At 50.3% G+C, this 15,553-nt stretch overlaps 1 protein-coding gene and 1 long non-coding RNA gene across 3 annotated transcripts in view; one reads left to right on the top strand and one right to left on the bottom strand.

The window, feature by feature from the left end:
* Nucleotides 1–10,152, bottom strand: part of Gaba-b-r2 (gamma-aminobutyric acid type B receptor subunit 2) — a 33,746-nt gene extending 23,594 nt beyond the window's left edge. The window contains exons 1-3 of one of the 2 annotated variants that reach the window (XM_070673344.1): nucleotides 9,739–10,152; nucleotides 2,310–2,529; nucleotides 542–1,637 (exon numbers count right to left, since the gene is read on the bottom strand). In XM_070673344.1, the coding sequence (XP_070529445.1) occupies nucleotides 542–934 (393 nt within the window). In that variant the 5' untranslated portion in view covers nucleotides 935–1,637; nucleotides 2,310–2,529; nucleotides 9,739–10,152. Of the gene's footprint in view, nucleotides 1–541; nucleotides 1,638–2,309; nucleotides 2,530–8,639; nucleotides 9,575–9,738 lie in introns of those variants that run through there. The other variant, XM_070673352.1, reaches the window with a different exon arrangement.
* Nucleotides 1–15,553, top strand: part of LOC139112604 (uncharacterized) — a 44,876-nt gene that overhangs the window by 24,476 nt on the left and 4,847 nt on the right. The window lies entirely within an intron of this gene.

Below are 15,553 nucleotides of genomic sequence, written 5' to 3'. Positions count from 1 at the left end.
TTGAGAAATTATGTGGAGAACCGCGAAAGAAGACATAAATATCCAAATCCGTTAATAATTTATTAATTCCCGACTGGTCATGTTGTTTCACTTAAGACATTCCAATTCTCTAGTGGCCTGTATTTCCACATTATCAACATTAAATGTCGTGATTTATTCAACAACTTGAAACTTGAATCGATTATTAATTATAATCTAAGTAAGACTGAGAAATATATTTGAACGGCGATGGAAGAAGTTATAAGAGGCAATAATTTATTAATCTCTAACGATCCTTGCACGGCAACTCGGCAAAAGACTCAGGCGGGGCCCGTAATCAAATAATAATGAAAAAGATTCTGCCTTCAACAATGTATAAGGGGAGTAATTGGAAAAAGAAGGAAGAAGGGCGAAAGGAAAGAGCGCAACGTTGCGTCCCGAGGTGAAACGACGGGCGGGCGGGCTTATTGAAAAAGCCGAGGTAGAGATGAATTCGCATTTGGGGACTCGTTAAGTAGCGTTCGGGGATCGGGGATCGCGGCGTATTTAACGGAAAACTTACCTCCGTATCGTTCCACCACATATGTAGCCGATAGTCCCTGAGTATCGTCGGGTGCTCGTTGATGTGCTCGACCGCAAGCTTCACCGCGGGCATTACGCCGCGGCCGATGTGACCCTCCGGCACGTGATTGCCGTACGGGAAGAAGCCGGCGATGTAGACATCGCGTTTCTTGCTGCCGCCGAGGTTGATCGGCTTCTGGCCGACGCACTCGCCGATCAGCTGGTGCCAGCAGCAGAACGCTATCGCGGCCAGCAGCATCAGCGAGCGGCGTCTCGACCTCGCGCCGATCGCCGCGGACATTTCTTCGGGCGTCCTCATCCCGTTCCGTCCTCTCCTCTTCACCCAGTCAGTCCCGACGACATCTCGCGACGTGGTAGCGACGCGCGCTTTCATCTCGTGCTCGCCCAGGTCACCAGACCCGACGAGAAGCCCCGGGCGACACTCGCCGTCGCACGTCCACCGATCTCCGCTCGCATGACGGAATATACGACTTCGGATAGTAGAGCCACTCGACGCACTGGCCGGCGCGATTCTACGGCGAGAATCCGCGATCGATTTGTTACGACGGTGCAGGCTTCCGCTCTCGAGGCGACGCGCCTCGCATTCCGCGCCGATCGACACCGGGATGTCGGGAGCGCGCGACACCACTCACGAGAATAATCCGCGATAATTACGCATCGAACGCGCGCCCGGCAGGATCCAGGCGATTGGAGATTTCGTTAAGTCCGTATATCAATAGCGCGCTCGCAATAGCGACGAGTCAATCGAGAGCTCGCGTTTCCGCGGATTCATCCGAGCCCGGTCAAGCGGATAGATCGCGGCTCGTCGCGGCAACCCGCGGGGTTTTGTGCGATCGACATTCGATTTGATACGGAGACGACAGCGACGAGAGCTGCCGATATTTCGCGCGCGGCGGCAGCGGCACGGATTCCACTCTTTATCACGAATTCGAGTTTCGAGCTCCGAGCTCGCGGTTCGCGAGATCTCTTCATAAACGTCGCGTGCTCATCGGTAACGCGCGAGAGTCTTTATCTCAATGCTTCATTCCAGGCGATCGCTCCTTAACGTCGTCGCGACTCACGTTTCCCGGCTGCATCTGCAAACAAACTCGAGTCAACTAGTTATTTGTTTTGCCGGATTAGAAAGGGCCGGGGGTTGTCGCGAAAGGGCGCCAAGTGGAATCAAGAATATTATCTGTTCCATTGCCTCACTGGGTCCCGGCGATAGCTCCACCGCGGATTAACGGAGATTAATGAGGAACAAGAGCAAGGTTAACGAAGAATAATGAGGATTAATGAAGGAATCGAGCACGAGATGAGATCATGTCCGCGGGAGCACGTGGCCTGTCCTAAAACCGCTGACCTTAATTTTCGCGGCGCGTTTCCCGCACGTTCGCGACGTGTTTATGCAGACTAATGTTCATGCATGTTCCTCTCCTGCTTAATATAAAAAAAATAAAATACCACGTAATCCTTTAAAATAACTTGTAGAAAATTTTAAACCGCTTTGCGAAGTAGGTCCGTGCTCTAGGTATATCTATTACGGTACGCGGCACCGCTCGCGCCACGTCGTACGTCATATCCGAAATTAAAGCTTTATCTCGTTTGGCGTCATTTTCGGTATATATAACATCGCCTCGTCTCGCGCGCGTTATCAAAGTAGATAAATAAAGTTCGAGATTCTATCTAAAGTTTAATCCCGCAGCCGCGAGGCGCTATCGAGCCGGGTAAAGGGATGAAACTGCTTTACATTGTCGCCGTTAACTTACCGGCTCCGACAGTGCCGACCTGGCCCACTTTCCGCCGCCATTGCGGGCACATTTGATCCGCGCGATGCGAACCCCCGCGCCTTCAGAAATAACATATCCCCGGGGCAGCCGAGAATTTAGCAATCGTAGGTCGCATACTCCTCCGACGTCCCGTCTCGGGTGTTTGCCCGATGGTACGCCACGTGAACTTTTTCACTACTTCCTTCGTGGTGTCCGTCCTCTGGAAAACGCGCGAGAAAACATCTCTGATCACAGACAAAATTGAATAAATTCTATTTACGTCCGAGCCAGAGGGAAAAACCATTTTTCTCTCTGTAGCTTCTTCTGCCGGTCCAATAAAAAGAAATTACCGCCCGGGAAAAATATTATTGCGTGGAAAAAAAAAAAAAAAGATAAAAAATAAAAAAATAAAAATATATGTATATCTATATACACATCGGCGGGGTTATCAATAATGTGGCTTTTCGACGGTACGTTAATTAATATAGCGCTGACGCACACATTGTGTCGTCGAATTCAGCGACACCGGCGTATTATCATTTTACAGGATTACCGGACGGTGAGGGATGATCGGGAAAATTGAGATGGAATGGGACGGCTTAGGGCGGAGAGGATTGATGGCGTTGTTCGGAACGGGTAAGATTATAGGGATGTTAATGGCTTAGGAATCTATCCATAATGAACATGGATTTGAGGTTGATGCAACTATGTATGTTTGCGTGAACGAAAGGGAGGGAACGAGCGGAAGAAACAAAGGGAGTCAAAGTAACGGGGATAAGAGGGAAAGCCAGACGCAGCATTTCGGGAATGTGTAACAGATCTTTTAACGCGATGCTCGCAGAGTGGATTACGTTCGGGAATAAGAGGCGAACTCGCAAATGTTAATAATTGAAAAAGATAACGCGGATGACAAGGGCATGCCACGACCTTTTTTATGGGAATTGACGCGACGCGCGAAAGAAAAGCGGGGCAGAAATGCGAAAGGTGATGAGGGAGGAACGTATAAAAGAAAAGAAGGTCGACATCTGCGGACACGATCCGGCATTAAATTTACAGGGGACGCCTCTTTACTTTAACATGACTGTTCGACTTCGGGAAGGAGGACACCCATAAGTTTCCCGCGAGACCTTCGGACTCCCGCGCTTTTCCCTTTTTTTTTTTTTTTTTTCTACCCGTCGACGTCTATTATACCGCGACGAACTTTTCACTTGATAAACAACCGTGGAGGTGGCTTCGCGCGTTCCTTAAATTCGAGCGGAACTTCCGCAGAAGTGTGTGCGTTACGAAGAATCGTAAAATGTATGCGCCACGAACTTTCTGTGAAACTATGCGGTGCCTGATAAGTTGGGCGGGTCGCGTGGCGACATTAGCGAGCCCGACCGTTTGGACCTGGCAAGATTTCCAAGTTACGTCGGACAATAACTTTAATCCTTACAAGATTAGAAGAGAGCAACGATCAATCGATCACCCGCCGTCGGGAAATAAATTATTAAACTCACTTCACTTGATTAAAATATTGTTATTTTTTAAAATTATTATGTTAAAGATTTTAAGAACATAAGAAATAAATAACGAATTCACTGAACGAATAAGTTATTCTAATAATTTCTCACCCTTTCTTTCGCTTCCCTTCTTTCTTTTCCGAGTCCCTTAAGACCAAAGTCGAGAAACCTCTTCACCGAAAGATCGAACATGAAAAGCATTTCAAGCCAATCAGACCTTCCGCGAAATTAGAGCTATAAAATTTGAAACGCGCTTCGATCGTCGTCGCGATTGGCCGATGCGTCAAGAATGGCTCGTAGAACGACCTCGTGCAGTACTTGAAATGACGATCGATGCATTCCCAGTTGACTTGCTACCTTTTAGAACCGTACGTATACGTCAATGCTCTAGTCCGACATAGAACGCGATCTTATTAAAGCTGTTCGATGCGCTCGTCGCAGTTTCTGCAGCGATGCGCGATGAAATATAAACTTTGGATCAAAAATCTAATCGGGATTCCGAGATTCCATTCCGAATGCGATATCAATGCGGTACCGAAGATAAATTACTCCGGCTGGCCACTCAAACGTCGCTGACCTCGCCACATTAACGAAGTAGAAGCGGCTTAAAAATAATTCGATATCCTGATTCGCTTTTTCCGAATAAGACCCTTCCAGATGAGACTTATTAAGGTGATAACGCAATTATCAGTGGCATACGATTGTAAGAGTTTTTGCGGGAAGTTAATTACATCTATTACGCCGGGAGTCGAGTTAAATCTGTTAATCGCGAAAATTTCGAACGAGGGGGCAGAAAATGACGTAAAAGCGGTACATATGCAGCATCTCTCGGGCCACTAAAGGTTAAATGTAACATCGATACATTTTTAATCATGTTCGTATCGCCGTGGCCATCGGATGATTCCGTTTCACGAGCAAATCGTTATTCGTCGGCGTTTAGTTTTCAATGGTTTCGTTCGAGAGCCACTTTCCCGCCTCATTGTCAACAATCTCAGCCGGTAGCTTCGACTCTATATGGAGAAAAGAGAGATCAAGAGAGAGAGAGAGAAAACGCAGTATTGTGTCGTGCCAAGTGCCTCGTCGAGATGACCTACAATTGCTGTTTAAGTGGTCCGGTATGAAGCCAGTTATTATACAGTCGTAAACGGTCGCGTTCAATTTCCGGTCGCGGAACGTTTTCCACCCCCTTCCCTTTGACCGAGCCCTCGGGACGCCCCGTCGCGACAAAGGGCGCACTCGCGCCCGAAGGGCACCCCCGACGTTTGCAATGGTAAACAGGGCGACGGCCCTCTCAGGAATCGCACCGGGGAAAACAATTCTCCGCGAGAGTTTCTCCCGTGTCTCTCCATGTTACATCTCATCGCGCCCCGCTGTTCAGACTTTTCAGGGAGGTGACTATTCTCCGGAGTGTCACTGTCTATTTTTAACCCGCGCCGCGCACGACAACGACGAGGACGATTACTTCTTGTTACGACCGAGCAATTTTTCTCTTTTCCGGGCCGCCGGGAGCCTCGTGGCATTCAAAGTTTTTGCCGACGCGGGAGGAACGGGAGAGGGTTGTTAGTTCAACCCTCCATCTCCCGCGCTCCGGCGCTATCCCGGGGTATCCTCTTGAGCGCGCGCACAGCCACTTTAACTGAGGGAATACCCCGATGGAGGTGCCGTGTGCCACTGTCAGCGCTCCCGGGATCTTCAGGGTACACAAACACTTAGCCGCCTTTTCAGCTTCGATAATGCGAAAGCGCTCACCTCGCCGGGAAGAGGAATATAATTTTCTCAATTTAGCCTGGCAGTGTTTATTACGCCATCGAGATATCGAGCGCGAACGTTCAGTTACGCGGGCCCGTTCAACCCCTTGCCAGCTGAAACGTTTTCTCCCCCCTCCCCCTTCTCTCTTTCTCTCTCTCTTACTCTTCCTATCTATCTCTACATGTATAATATTTGATGGAAATTTCGAGCACTGCGTCGTTTTGATAAAACACGATTCTGTTGCGATATTGTCGGGAGAAAAAATCGGGGTATTTTTATCTGCGAAATCCGACTCTGTAAAGTGTCGAGATTTTCAAGCGCTCGCGTTCAATGCGAAATACCACGAGGGAGGGTCCACGCGATCGCCGATTTGAAAGCGGTATTCTTGAAAAGACAATGCATCTTATTAAGTATGATAAATCTGGGCCGCAGCGCGAAATCTATAAATTTTTACTAAACCTACAGCCACGCCAGCGGGTTGCACCGAGAAATATTGCCGCTATCGGCTTTCGGCTGGGCTACATTTATACATGCGGGGGCATGCATATTGCACGCCCTTTGACCCATGGGAAATATAAATTGCCGCCAAACCGATTGTCTCTAAATAATTAATTTCGTCGTACCGGTCACCGTGACCGCACTATCGCTCCGCAACGCTTGATCGATATCGAATAACGGAACTGTCAAAAATAAAACGCTAGTTGTCGAGTCGCCGGTGAAAAATGCTGGTGTGAGGCCGAACAGTCACGCGCGCGCTTTGTCAATTTTTCACACAACCGTCCATCGCCTTGGAATTTGTTTTTCCCCGAAAGTCGACGTCGCGTCGAATCGCTCGACCTCCCCGGACCCCGTCGGGGCCGGAAGTAGGTTCCGGAGGAATTTATAGAATAAACCGCGACGCGTTCTCTCCTATTGATCCTAAAAACAAATTCGGGGGCAGTCCGAGGGTAGTAAAAAATTGACCAAGTGTGCGCGGCGACGCTCTACTCGGAGCCGTTCAGTCATGCGCGTCACCGTTTAGTTTACCTCGCTTACTTTAACCCTCTCAGTGCCGCTCTTCGGTCCCTCTATTTATAGAGGGAAAGATTTCCATTCTTCGCGAATATTGTTTCCGCACGGCTACAGACACCTCGGAAAATTCCCGAGAATCTCTCGGTGGTGCGACTCTCCCGCGTTCACACATCGCTCTGCTTATTTTCAATTATGCACCGTCCGTTCGCTGCTTCGTTCGCTTATTTATTTAAAAAATTATATTTTAAACGAACGTGTAGAACTTATTCGAGATACGTTAACCGGAATATTTCTGAATTGATAATGTAAAAGGCCACGCTTTTGAAATTGGAAAAGTATAAGACGAACGCACGGATACGATTCTTTTTCTTTTTTTTTTTTTTTTTCTGTACAAAGCTATATTTTCAATAAAAACGATTTTAAAAATTGAAAAAGTTGACGATTTATTCGCGAGTCATTTTTTTTTTCCCCTCCGGCTGTTATCGCAGCACATTTTAATACAATCTGATATACGTATGCGAATACCATAATTTTGAAGGTACGGGGTCGTCGTCTATCGCAAATGGAGATAAAGTACGCTCGTGATCGAGGAGGGTTTAAGAGCCAGGCAGCGCTGAATGATCCTCGTCAACGTGATCGTTTGTAAGATAGATATCGCGGACAATGGGCATTCATGTAGCCCCCCCTCGGTCTCCCGAGTGACCGGTGCGGAACGGTCTCGATTTCTGCGACTTATCACGAACGGTAATACACTTGTCGTGCGATATTAAGCCCCGCTGTGACTCGCGCAAGGGCCGCGATTGTTCGCCTTCCGATATCTCGGGGTGCACCCGTTGCACTTTCGCGGCGAAGGACAAAGAAGGACCGCGTGATCTCGTCGGTGTCGCGGCTCCGCGAAATTAATTCAACGTCGCGAGTGACCAAGACGTCAAAACGACCCGTGCACTCGGGGAATACGTGCGTGACATTGAATTTAAAACAGCGCTGCCGCGAGAAAATGAACTTCCCGTCCGCCCTTTCGCGTGCCCGAGTTTCTCAGGGAAGATATTCGCGAGTGCCATAGCCGTTGACGATCGACAACGTCTTTTTCTTTGGGTGGGAAAAGAAAAACTTGGCGGTCACGTCACGCGACTTAATTAAGGAACGTTCTCTCGTATCGCATAAGTCATTCATAATTTTATTGCATCCTGTCATGGAGTAATTAGATAGATTGAACAGATAAAAGTGGTGCGCTCGTGTTTTGACTCTTACTACTAATTAATCCTGCCGCGAAAATAGGCCCGCTCGCGACACGCCTCCGACGACATTCACCGACTCGACGGTTCAACTGGAACGCAACATTTATCTTTCATTCCCGGTTCGTTTTTTCAGCGAGACATGTGCTATCGATCAGCGATTTCATAGCGATGTACGTCGTAGCCATGAAATTTAATAAAACATCTGCGGGCGACGCGAAAGACACATATATCCGCACCTATATGCAATCGCGCAAGTGCAACGCCCCGATATATTTATGTTAATTGCGTTAGAATTAATCGAATTCGCATTATTACGCGCTATCATGCGACGTCGTAGGGCTTCAGCGCGCAGCGGCAGCGAAATATTGCGAAATTTGTTTAACAATAATGCAATTAACGCAAATATTGAGGCTTTGCGCCCGCACGCCTGTGAGTGTCCGCGACCACAAAACTGATTACGGGTTTAATCTCTTTACCCCTTTAGGCATGCGTTAAAATTGAATTTTAATATTTTCCTACGTAACCCCGTCGCATTCCCGACTTGAACCGATTCCGCGCGAATAATACTGTCGCGATCCAGTTTCGGTTCGGTGTAAGGTAGCGGTGATAATAAGTCCAGGGGAATCTAATTCCAACTTTGATTCCCCTTCTCTTTTCAAAACTATCAAGATCGAATTTCCAACTTTGCCGCGGTAATGGCAGTACCGGAAGATCTAATACTGACTTTTTCTCTTCCTTCCCCACGAGTCTCTTTAATCTCATCAGATTGATATGACGAAAAAGAATCGCAATCTCGCTTGACACGCGACGGACCACAAACTAAGACGTACCGTATCGATCCGTAATCGCTCTCGATTCTTCCTCTTGCGTTCTGCCCTTTCGCGTGTCGCAGCCCGATCCTGTAATTGCCCGTGAACGGCGAAGAGGAGCTCTCCACGGTGGTTCCCGGGAAGGAATTGATCGCGATAGCACCCCCGGCGATTATCCCGCACACCTGCCACCGCCGAATTGTCATACACGGTGTATCTCGCGCGCGCCGTTCCAAATATCGCCAGTTCGCCGGCCGACGAAACCGCTTAACGCCCGGAAATTAACTGATTACGATAGCGTCGTCAAATCGCGCGAGCGTGTATCCCCCGTCGTTTGCGCGTGCAGAGAGAAAATCGTCCGTTGCACACATTGAACGTGCCAGTTCCGTCTCCCCGCGGTGTAATCTCACTCTTGATCCGGTCTCTTTCTCTCTCTCTCTCTCTCTTGCCTCCGACTGCCTAATATCAGTGACCGTGCGAAGTAATATTGCCGAACGAGAAATGAATTACGGGCCGCGCCGGCCGCGTTGTGCAATCATCTCGCGCGCGGGCTTCCGCGGAACCCGTGCGGAATGTAATTTTCCGCCGCCCCACAGGTCTCAATTGGGGTGCCGTGAGACGTGTAATTCAACGGAAGAGCGGCGTGCGGTCCTCTCCTCCGACGGAGGAGCACGGTCGTCGGAGATGAAATTGATTTACGTGCTCCCGTCAAGATGCGGGCCCGCGCGCTCGCAACACGAGCGCACGCATGCACGCACATACGTACGTACGCACGCAACAAGCACGATGCTGCGGGACACCCCGCGAGAGAAGAGGGTGCAGAGAGCGAGTGGGCCGCAATCTCGACACTTGGCGTCACTTGTCCCCGTAAACGCACGCGGTTGAGGCTCGATCAGGCTCGACCGGCACTCGACGCGCGCGACTCCGACCGCGACACCGACCGCTGGCTGCTGGCTGGCTGACAGGCAGGGTTTGCGCGTGCCAAAGCGGGTGATTGACCGGGTTAGACGCGTCAACGTGGATCAAGGTCCGCGGGCGAAGAGGAGACGAGTTATTCGGTCGCGCTCACGCACGGGTATCTCATGAAAATCTCGGATCGGTACGAGGGAACGTGACGCACCTTGGACGCCGTATAGATAGGACGTCTAGAGACGGACCCCCGCAAGGTTAGCCAGCCGTCGCGGATAGGGTCGATAGGGGGTTTCCCCGCCGTCGTCGCCGCGTCCACGCGCCGTCGGAAGGCGGTTTCAGGCTGCTCGGTTGGCGTCGTCGTGCCTGTAGTGCGGCTTTACTACTCGACGGCTGGCGACGTCATCGCCACGACGGCAGCGATTCGTGACGCCCTTGGCGCGCGCGACGGGGCCGTACTCTCGCCTCCCTCGAGGAGGCTTCCACCGCGGCACGTTCCGCTTATCGGGGGTGCGGGCGCGCGAATGCCGCCGAGAGAGCGATAGGGATCGATCACGCCGCCACGACGGCGCTCTCGCACGGTCGTCCGCCGAACTGACGAGCCACCCTGAGGACTGCGGGCGCACCGAACTCGCGGCAACCCCCTTGACCGCGCCGCCAACCCCTGCCTCCACCCCTACCACTCCATCCGACTATCCTTCCACTCTGCCAGCTTCCCCGCGACTACACCCTCGTCCTACACCCCCGGCGACCCCTCGCCGTTCTCGGCGCCCATAGCGCCCCGTTCCCTTGCGAAGGGGTGCTTCGTTTATCCCTCTTCCGCTCCCTCCGCTCGCCGACCCTGTCGCGGCGGTCTCTCCCGCTTTTCCCCCTCGACCCTCTCCGCGCCGCGCGCCGCGGACATCCCTGCCGCCAGTGAGTAGAAAGAGGCTCGATCGGGTCCGCCGCGCGACCTCACGTTCCGACTTCGCTTTGCCCACCGCGCCGCGCAGTGCTGCCTAAGAGGGATTTTGCGGGCGAAACCTCGCTATGTTATAATTGCTTCATTATATTGAGCAAACCTACTACATTGGCAAAAGAAACTGTTTATTAAGCGACAATATCTATTAATATCTCGCTCTCTTCCTCTCTCTTCCTTCCGCGCCTCCACCCTCCTCCCTTCCTCCGTTTCCGTTTCCGTTCTATCTCTACGCTCGCGCATCAATATGGTTTTTTATTATTCCCTGTCGCTCTCCTCGCCGTGCGAGAACAGCGATACGACGAGATCATATCATCTTGAGCTGCAAATTATCCTCGACTACTTTCAGTTCGAACTAGATCACATTGCTTATAAAACACTCGGCTCTCTCGCGGGCAAATTGTTATGACTGTCGCATACGGACGAAACGTCAAACTGTCAGAAATGTCAAAGAAAATATTAGCTCGGCTATCTGGAAAAACCATTTTGTTTCGACGTGTTTTAACGAAGGACCGTGACATTTTCATTACGCCAATATGGAAAATTACGGTAAACAGAGGAATAAAAAAAAAGAAAAAAAAAACACCCCGGTCCTTTAATTCCGTCCGCAAACGTCGCCGTCACATTTTCCCGTTTTCAGGAATAAATTTCTGCCGCAAATAATTAAATAATTGAAGAGCAGTTTTATGAAACATTAGCTGCTCGTTCACGTGACGTTTCCGTTCGCGAGAACCCCTTTCTCGCGAACAGCGCTCGCTTTCGCCCGCGACTTTCCATTAATCGATTCGCGGGGATTGCGCGAGCGAAGGGAAAAAGAGGAATAAACAGTTCGCCTTGAAAGTTCTCCGCTTTCATTCGTTTAGGCACCGCTGCCCGCTATCCACTCCACTTCCCCCGCGATCTTACCGCGACAATTTAACCGCGCTCTCGTCTCCGCCGTGAGAGGCCAACGGGAAGGCGAAGGCGAAAGGTCGGCCCTTTGAAGTACGTTTCCCCGATAATTCAATCGCTCCCGCGAGACGCGGTCCTTCTCTCTCCTCTCGAGTCCCCATCGCCTCTCCATCGCGCCTACTCGCGGGTGGGTATCCATTTTTTTTTTTCTTTCTATCGGACCGGGTGCAGCCGAAGCCACCCACCCCAGATCGACCCGGAACTACCCCGGAATGCTCATCCGTTGTAACGACAAATGTGAAATTACCGTTGACTCCTAATGCGACATACGCGTCCGTTCCGTTTTCACCGCGAGGTCATACGGCGGCGATCGCGCGAAGCAAATGGCGCCGTTACCTCGTCACTTTTCAACGGGAATTCTCTTAATGAGAGTCGGAAAAAGGCGCGTGCACGAGAGCGGGTGAATGAATGCATATCGATTCGCCAGGGATTAAGCCTGCTAACCGCGACAAGTGTCATAAACTTGCGCCGGGCCTTTTAACGTGCCGCATTATCCAAGCGTGAATGGCGCGAAGGGTATTACTCAACCTTTCGCGATATATGACTTTTACGGTTATAAATCGCGGGGCCGATAGCGCCATTATCCGCGTGCCGCGTTAAGGTCGAGCTATTTCTGCGGCTGTAAGTCGCTAATCCGGGGATTTAATAAAATAATCTGCCGTGAATCGTATCTAAACGGCTGCACGCTCGCGTGTGCCGCGATCGTTTCCCCAATCACGATTCGACAGAAATAATTACGCCCGCGGGCCCCGCGGGCTTTAATGGAAAAATGTCATAACGCGATGCATTTGCAAATCGTTTTAATGCTATTCAAGATGGCGAGGCTCGCCTGTCACGCCCCAATAAACGCCAGACTGATTTTCTATGTTATACGCCGCGATATCGTCGAAACTTAAAATATTGTATACCCACACACGCATGCGATAGCCTTGAATTGACGTTTGCGTGCACGCTCCCGACGCGACGTATCGTTACCGTCTGTCACGATGTTCTAATTTTTGCGCCACCGCCGAAACGCACGTCGCGCACCCGACAACAATATACGCTCGCCGAAGTGCTTTTTTTTCGCGGCTTCGTGAATTTTCCTCAGTCGTGAGCTACTACAAAAGCGATTCGCGCAAAGGCCGCTCGATTCGGTCAGAAAAGTTTCCGACGTTCAATAAATTTTGCAGCGCGCGACCGTCAACTCGGTACACTCTGCAATATAGAGCACGGAGTGCTAATTTTCAAAATTTCACACGGTGAACTTTGCACGACCGGTACGCACGCATCGACGATTTAACGTGCTTATCGACCCGTATTCAATCCACTTCGGAATCTGAAAATTCCGTGGACAAAATCGAGAGAAGCCTTCGGATCCTTTTTGCGGGGATACGCTGAACAAACGAGCGAAAGGGCACCTCTTGAATCGCCCCGCGCATTAATGTTTGCACGAAAGGGCAAATACGCATTGGTATTCGCGAAATAAAAAGCAAATAATAACGTTTGATCGTTTTCGCGGTGCTTCTGCATTACCGTTAAAAATGAACCGCGATCCCATTTAATTTCTGCGCAAAGTACCGCGAGGCGTGTGAGTTCCTGAAATTATTTTTATGTAAAATTTATACCGGCTCGGGGAAGGACAGTGCAGGTAGGGGGTTGTTATTTCCCAGCTCGCCACCGGAAAGTGGCCCGCCGAATTAATGCCGCACGCTTTGCCGGCGGCGGGCGGAATGCACACAAGGCCGAGGAGAATGTTGCGATAATATCTGCATCATAAAAAAGACTGGTATTTTGCATAATGCCGAAAATATCGCGACGCGCGGCATACGCGCGCACATGCGAACGCATACCCACACACACACGCGCCCACACACGTGGGCACAAGGAACGTGCACACGGACGGCGTGGCTCCAGGCGTGAAAATTACAGCGGGCAATCGTTGCCGGCGCGCCTGAGCGACGTTAAAAACGACGGCGAGCGAGCGCGACTAGGGTTTATCTTTCGACGGCTATGTATGTAAATTTCAAGGATATATCCTACGCCGCGCGCGCCGATGAATTATGTATCCGTCGATGCACATACGCTTCGTTAGTTTCGTACCGCGCGATTTCAAAGAGCGGCCGGTCAATTTGTCGGCGGAGCATCAAAAATGTATGGGCCCCGCTGTTGCCGCGCGATGAATACGAGATTGTCGCGTTTGCGGTTAACAACAAATGACGCTCTAATTATGAATTCACACATCCCTAGAGCCGGATAACCGACCTGGACGCTCGTTCAGCGCCGACGGATTATGACCTCGCGCAGTATGTAATTCCGCTTTATTTATTGATCGTTTAATTATGTATCCGCGAGACAGGGAGAAAGAGAGAAGTCGATGAAAGAGCCATCAATATTTCACTTGCCGCGCGCGTTGTCCGTTGAGCTGTCGTCGAACCCCAAAATGTAACTCGAATTGAAACTTGAAAGTCGCTCTCGTAAATCAAAGACGCCCTTTACCTGCCCGGTTTAATTACCAAACATCCCATAATTATGACACACGGCAATTATATTCGACGATCGAGCGAGAGCGAGGGGTGGCCGAGTCCGTTACGGTCAATGGGGGATGGAAAATACGCGGTTGCGGCGGCGCGGTATGCGTGCCAATATCGAGGATATTGCTATCTAATTAATCGACACAGTTAATTAACCGCGCGGCCGACGTGCAAAAATGTGTCGCCGTCGCTGTAGGGCGGGGACGCGATTTCGATTTCGACAATACCGCCAATCACCTCGCGGAAAATCAATTTTGACGTTTGATCGTTAACGCCCGGATGGCCGTTACGCGCGAACAAACGCGGCCCGCTATTATTGCGCCCGTCGCGGCCGCGTGGCGTCGTAAACGCGTGCGCGCGGGTTAATAATTCCCGTGTAAATTGTAATTTCCCGTTATGCGACATTTAATATTAACGCATTGTGCCGTTCGCGTCGCAGCGCGCGGAGGAAATTGCAAGAAGCGGACGGCAATCTCGTAACTTTCGTCACCGTCGTGTAACTTCGCGGAGCGTAAAGTGTAAATTTTGACGTTGCCGCCGCTCGCCGACAGCTGTATGTGTTTTCTGCATAGTTCCCTCCATCAACTTTTCCGCCGACGGGAGTGCACGCGAAATAAATCTCGACGGACGCGAAGACGTCGAAGCGAGAGGAGGCAGATGCGGGCGGAGCGAAAGTAAAGTAAAAGGAGGAGAGCGGCGAAAACTTTAGCGACTTAACGCTGAAAGCTTGCTGCCGCGAAAACAAGTAATGGAAAGTATTTTATCATTTATATAGAGCGCCGTTTAATTACCGTGTCTTTGGTGTATAGTTAATTGAAACGGAACTCGAGATTAAGTAAATTAGGAGCGGAGTCGCGCCGAGGAACTTCACACAGTGACGCGAGAATCGTCGTTTATTCGGGATGAGAATGATCATCTCGGTGGCTCTCGGGGGCTGAAATTTAATACGCGATTACGTATTTTCCTCTCGATCAATTAGTTCGAAGCTGCTATATCGCCCCTGTCCTCGAGTTATGGCCCGATAACGATCCGGAACATCGTAGTCGCCAAGTGGAAAGGTCAGAAATGGTATCTACGTTTCGAGCTGGCCTTCACAATCGCCTAATGCGATTCCGATCTAGAACGCATGGCTGGTCATGAAGAGGAAGCGCCGAGCGAAGCGTGTATTCAGCCATGCCGTCAAATGCGAGAGCATTTGAAGGTCGTTAGTTTCGAAATTACATTAACTTCTCGGTGGAGGCTACACGCGAAGGGACGGCGTAACATAATTCAGAGCGGAATCGGAATCGACAAATGCAATAAATAATTAATAGCAAATAAATAAATGAGGGAGTTGCACTCGGTGCTATGGGTATTTTTTTTTTTATGTATCGACTCGGCGTATCGCACTTTTTCAAATAACGTTCTTTTTTCAGACATGCAAATGACGTTCTTATGCGGCAGGCCGCGGTTAATCGCCATCTCTTTTGTATCGCGTGTACATTATTCCCGAAGGTCCTCGTGTATCGTATCGCACTTACCGGTTATCGTCGGATCAGATTGTGCCCAGGTGGAAGGGCAAAGGGAGAAGGATACGAGGGAGGAGGGCGGGGGGGAGGGGGTGC

The sequence above is a fragment of the Cardiocondyla obscurior genome, linkage group LG02, assembly GCF_019399895.1.
Source record: "Cardiocondyla obscurior isolate alpha-2009 linkage group LG02, Cobs3.1, whole genome shotgun sequence".
Lineage (NCBI taxonomy): Eukaryota > Metazoa > Arthropoda > Insecta > Hymenoptera > Formicidae > Cardiocondyla > Cardiocondyla obscurior.
Note: the sequence above shows the minus strand (reverse complement) of the source record. Positions and strands in the feature narration are given on the sequence as shown.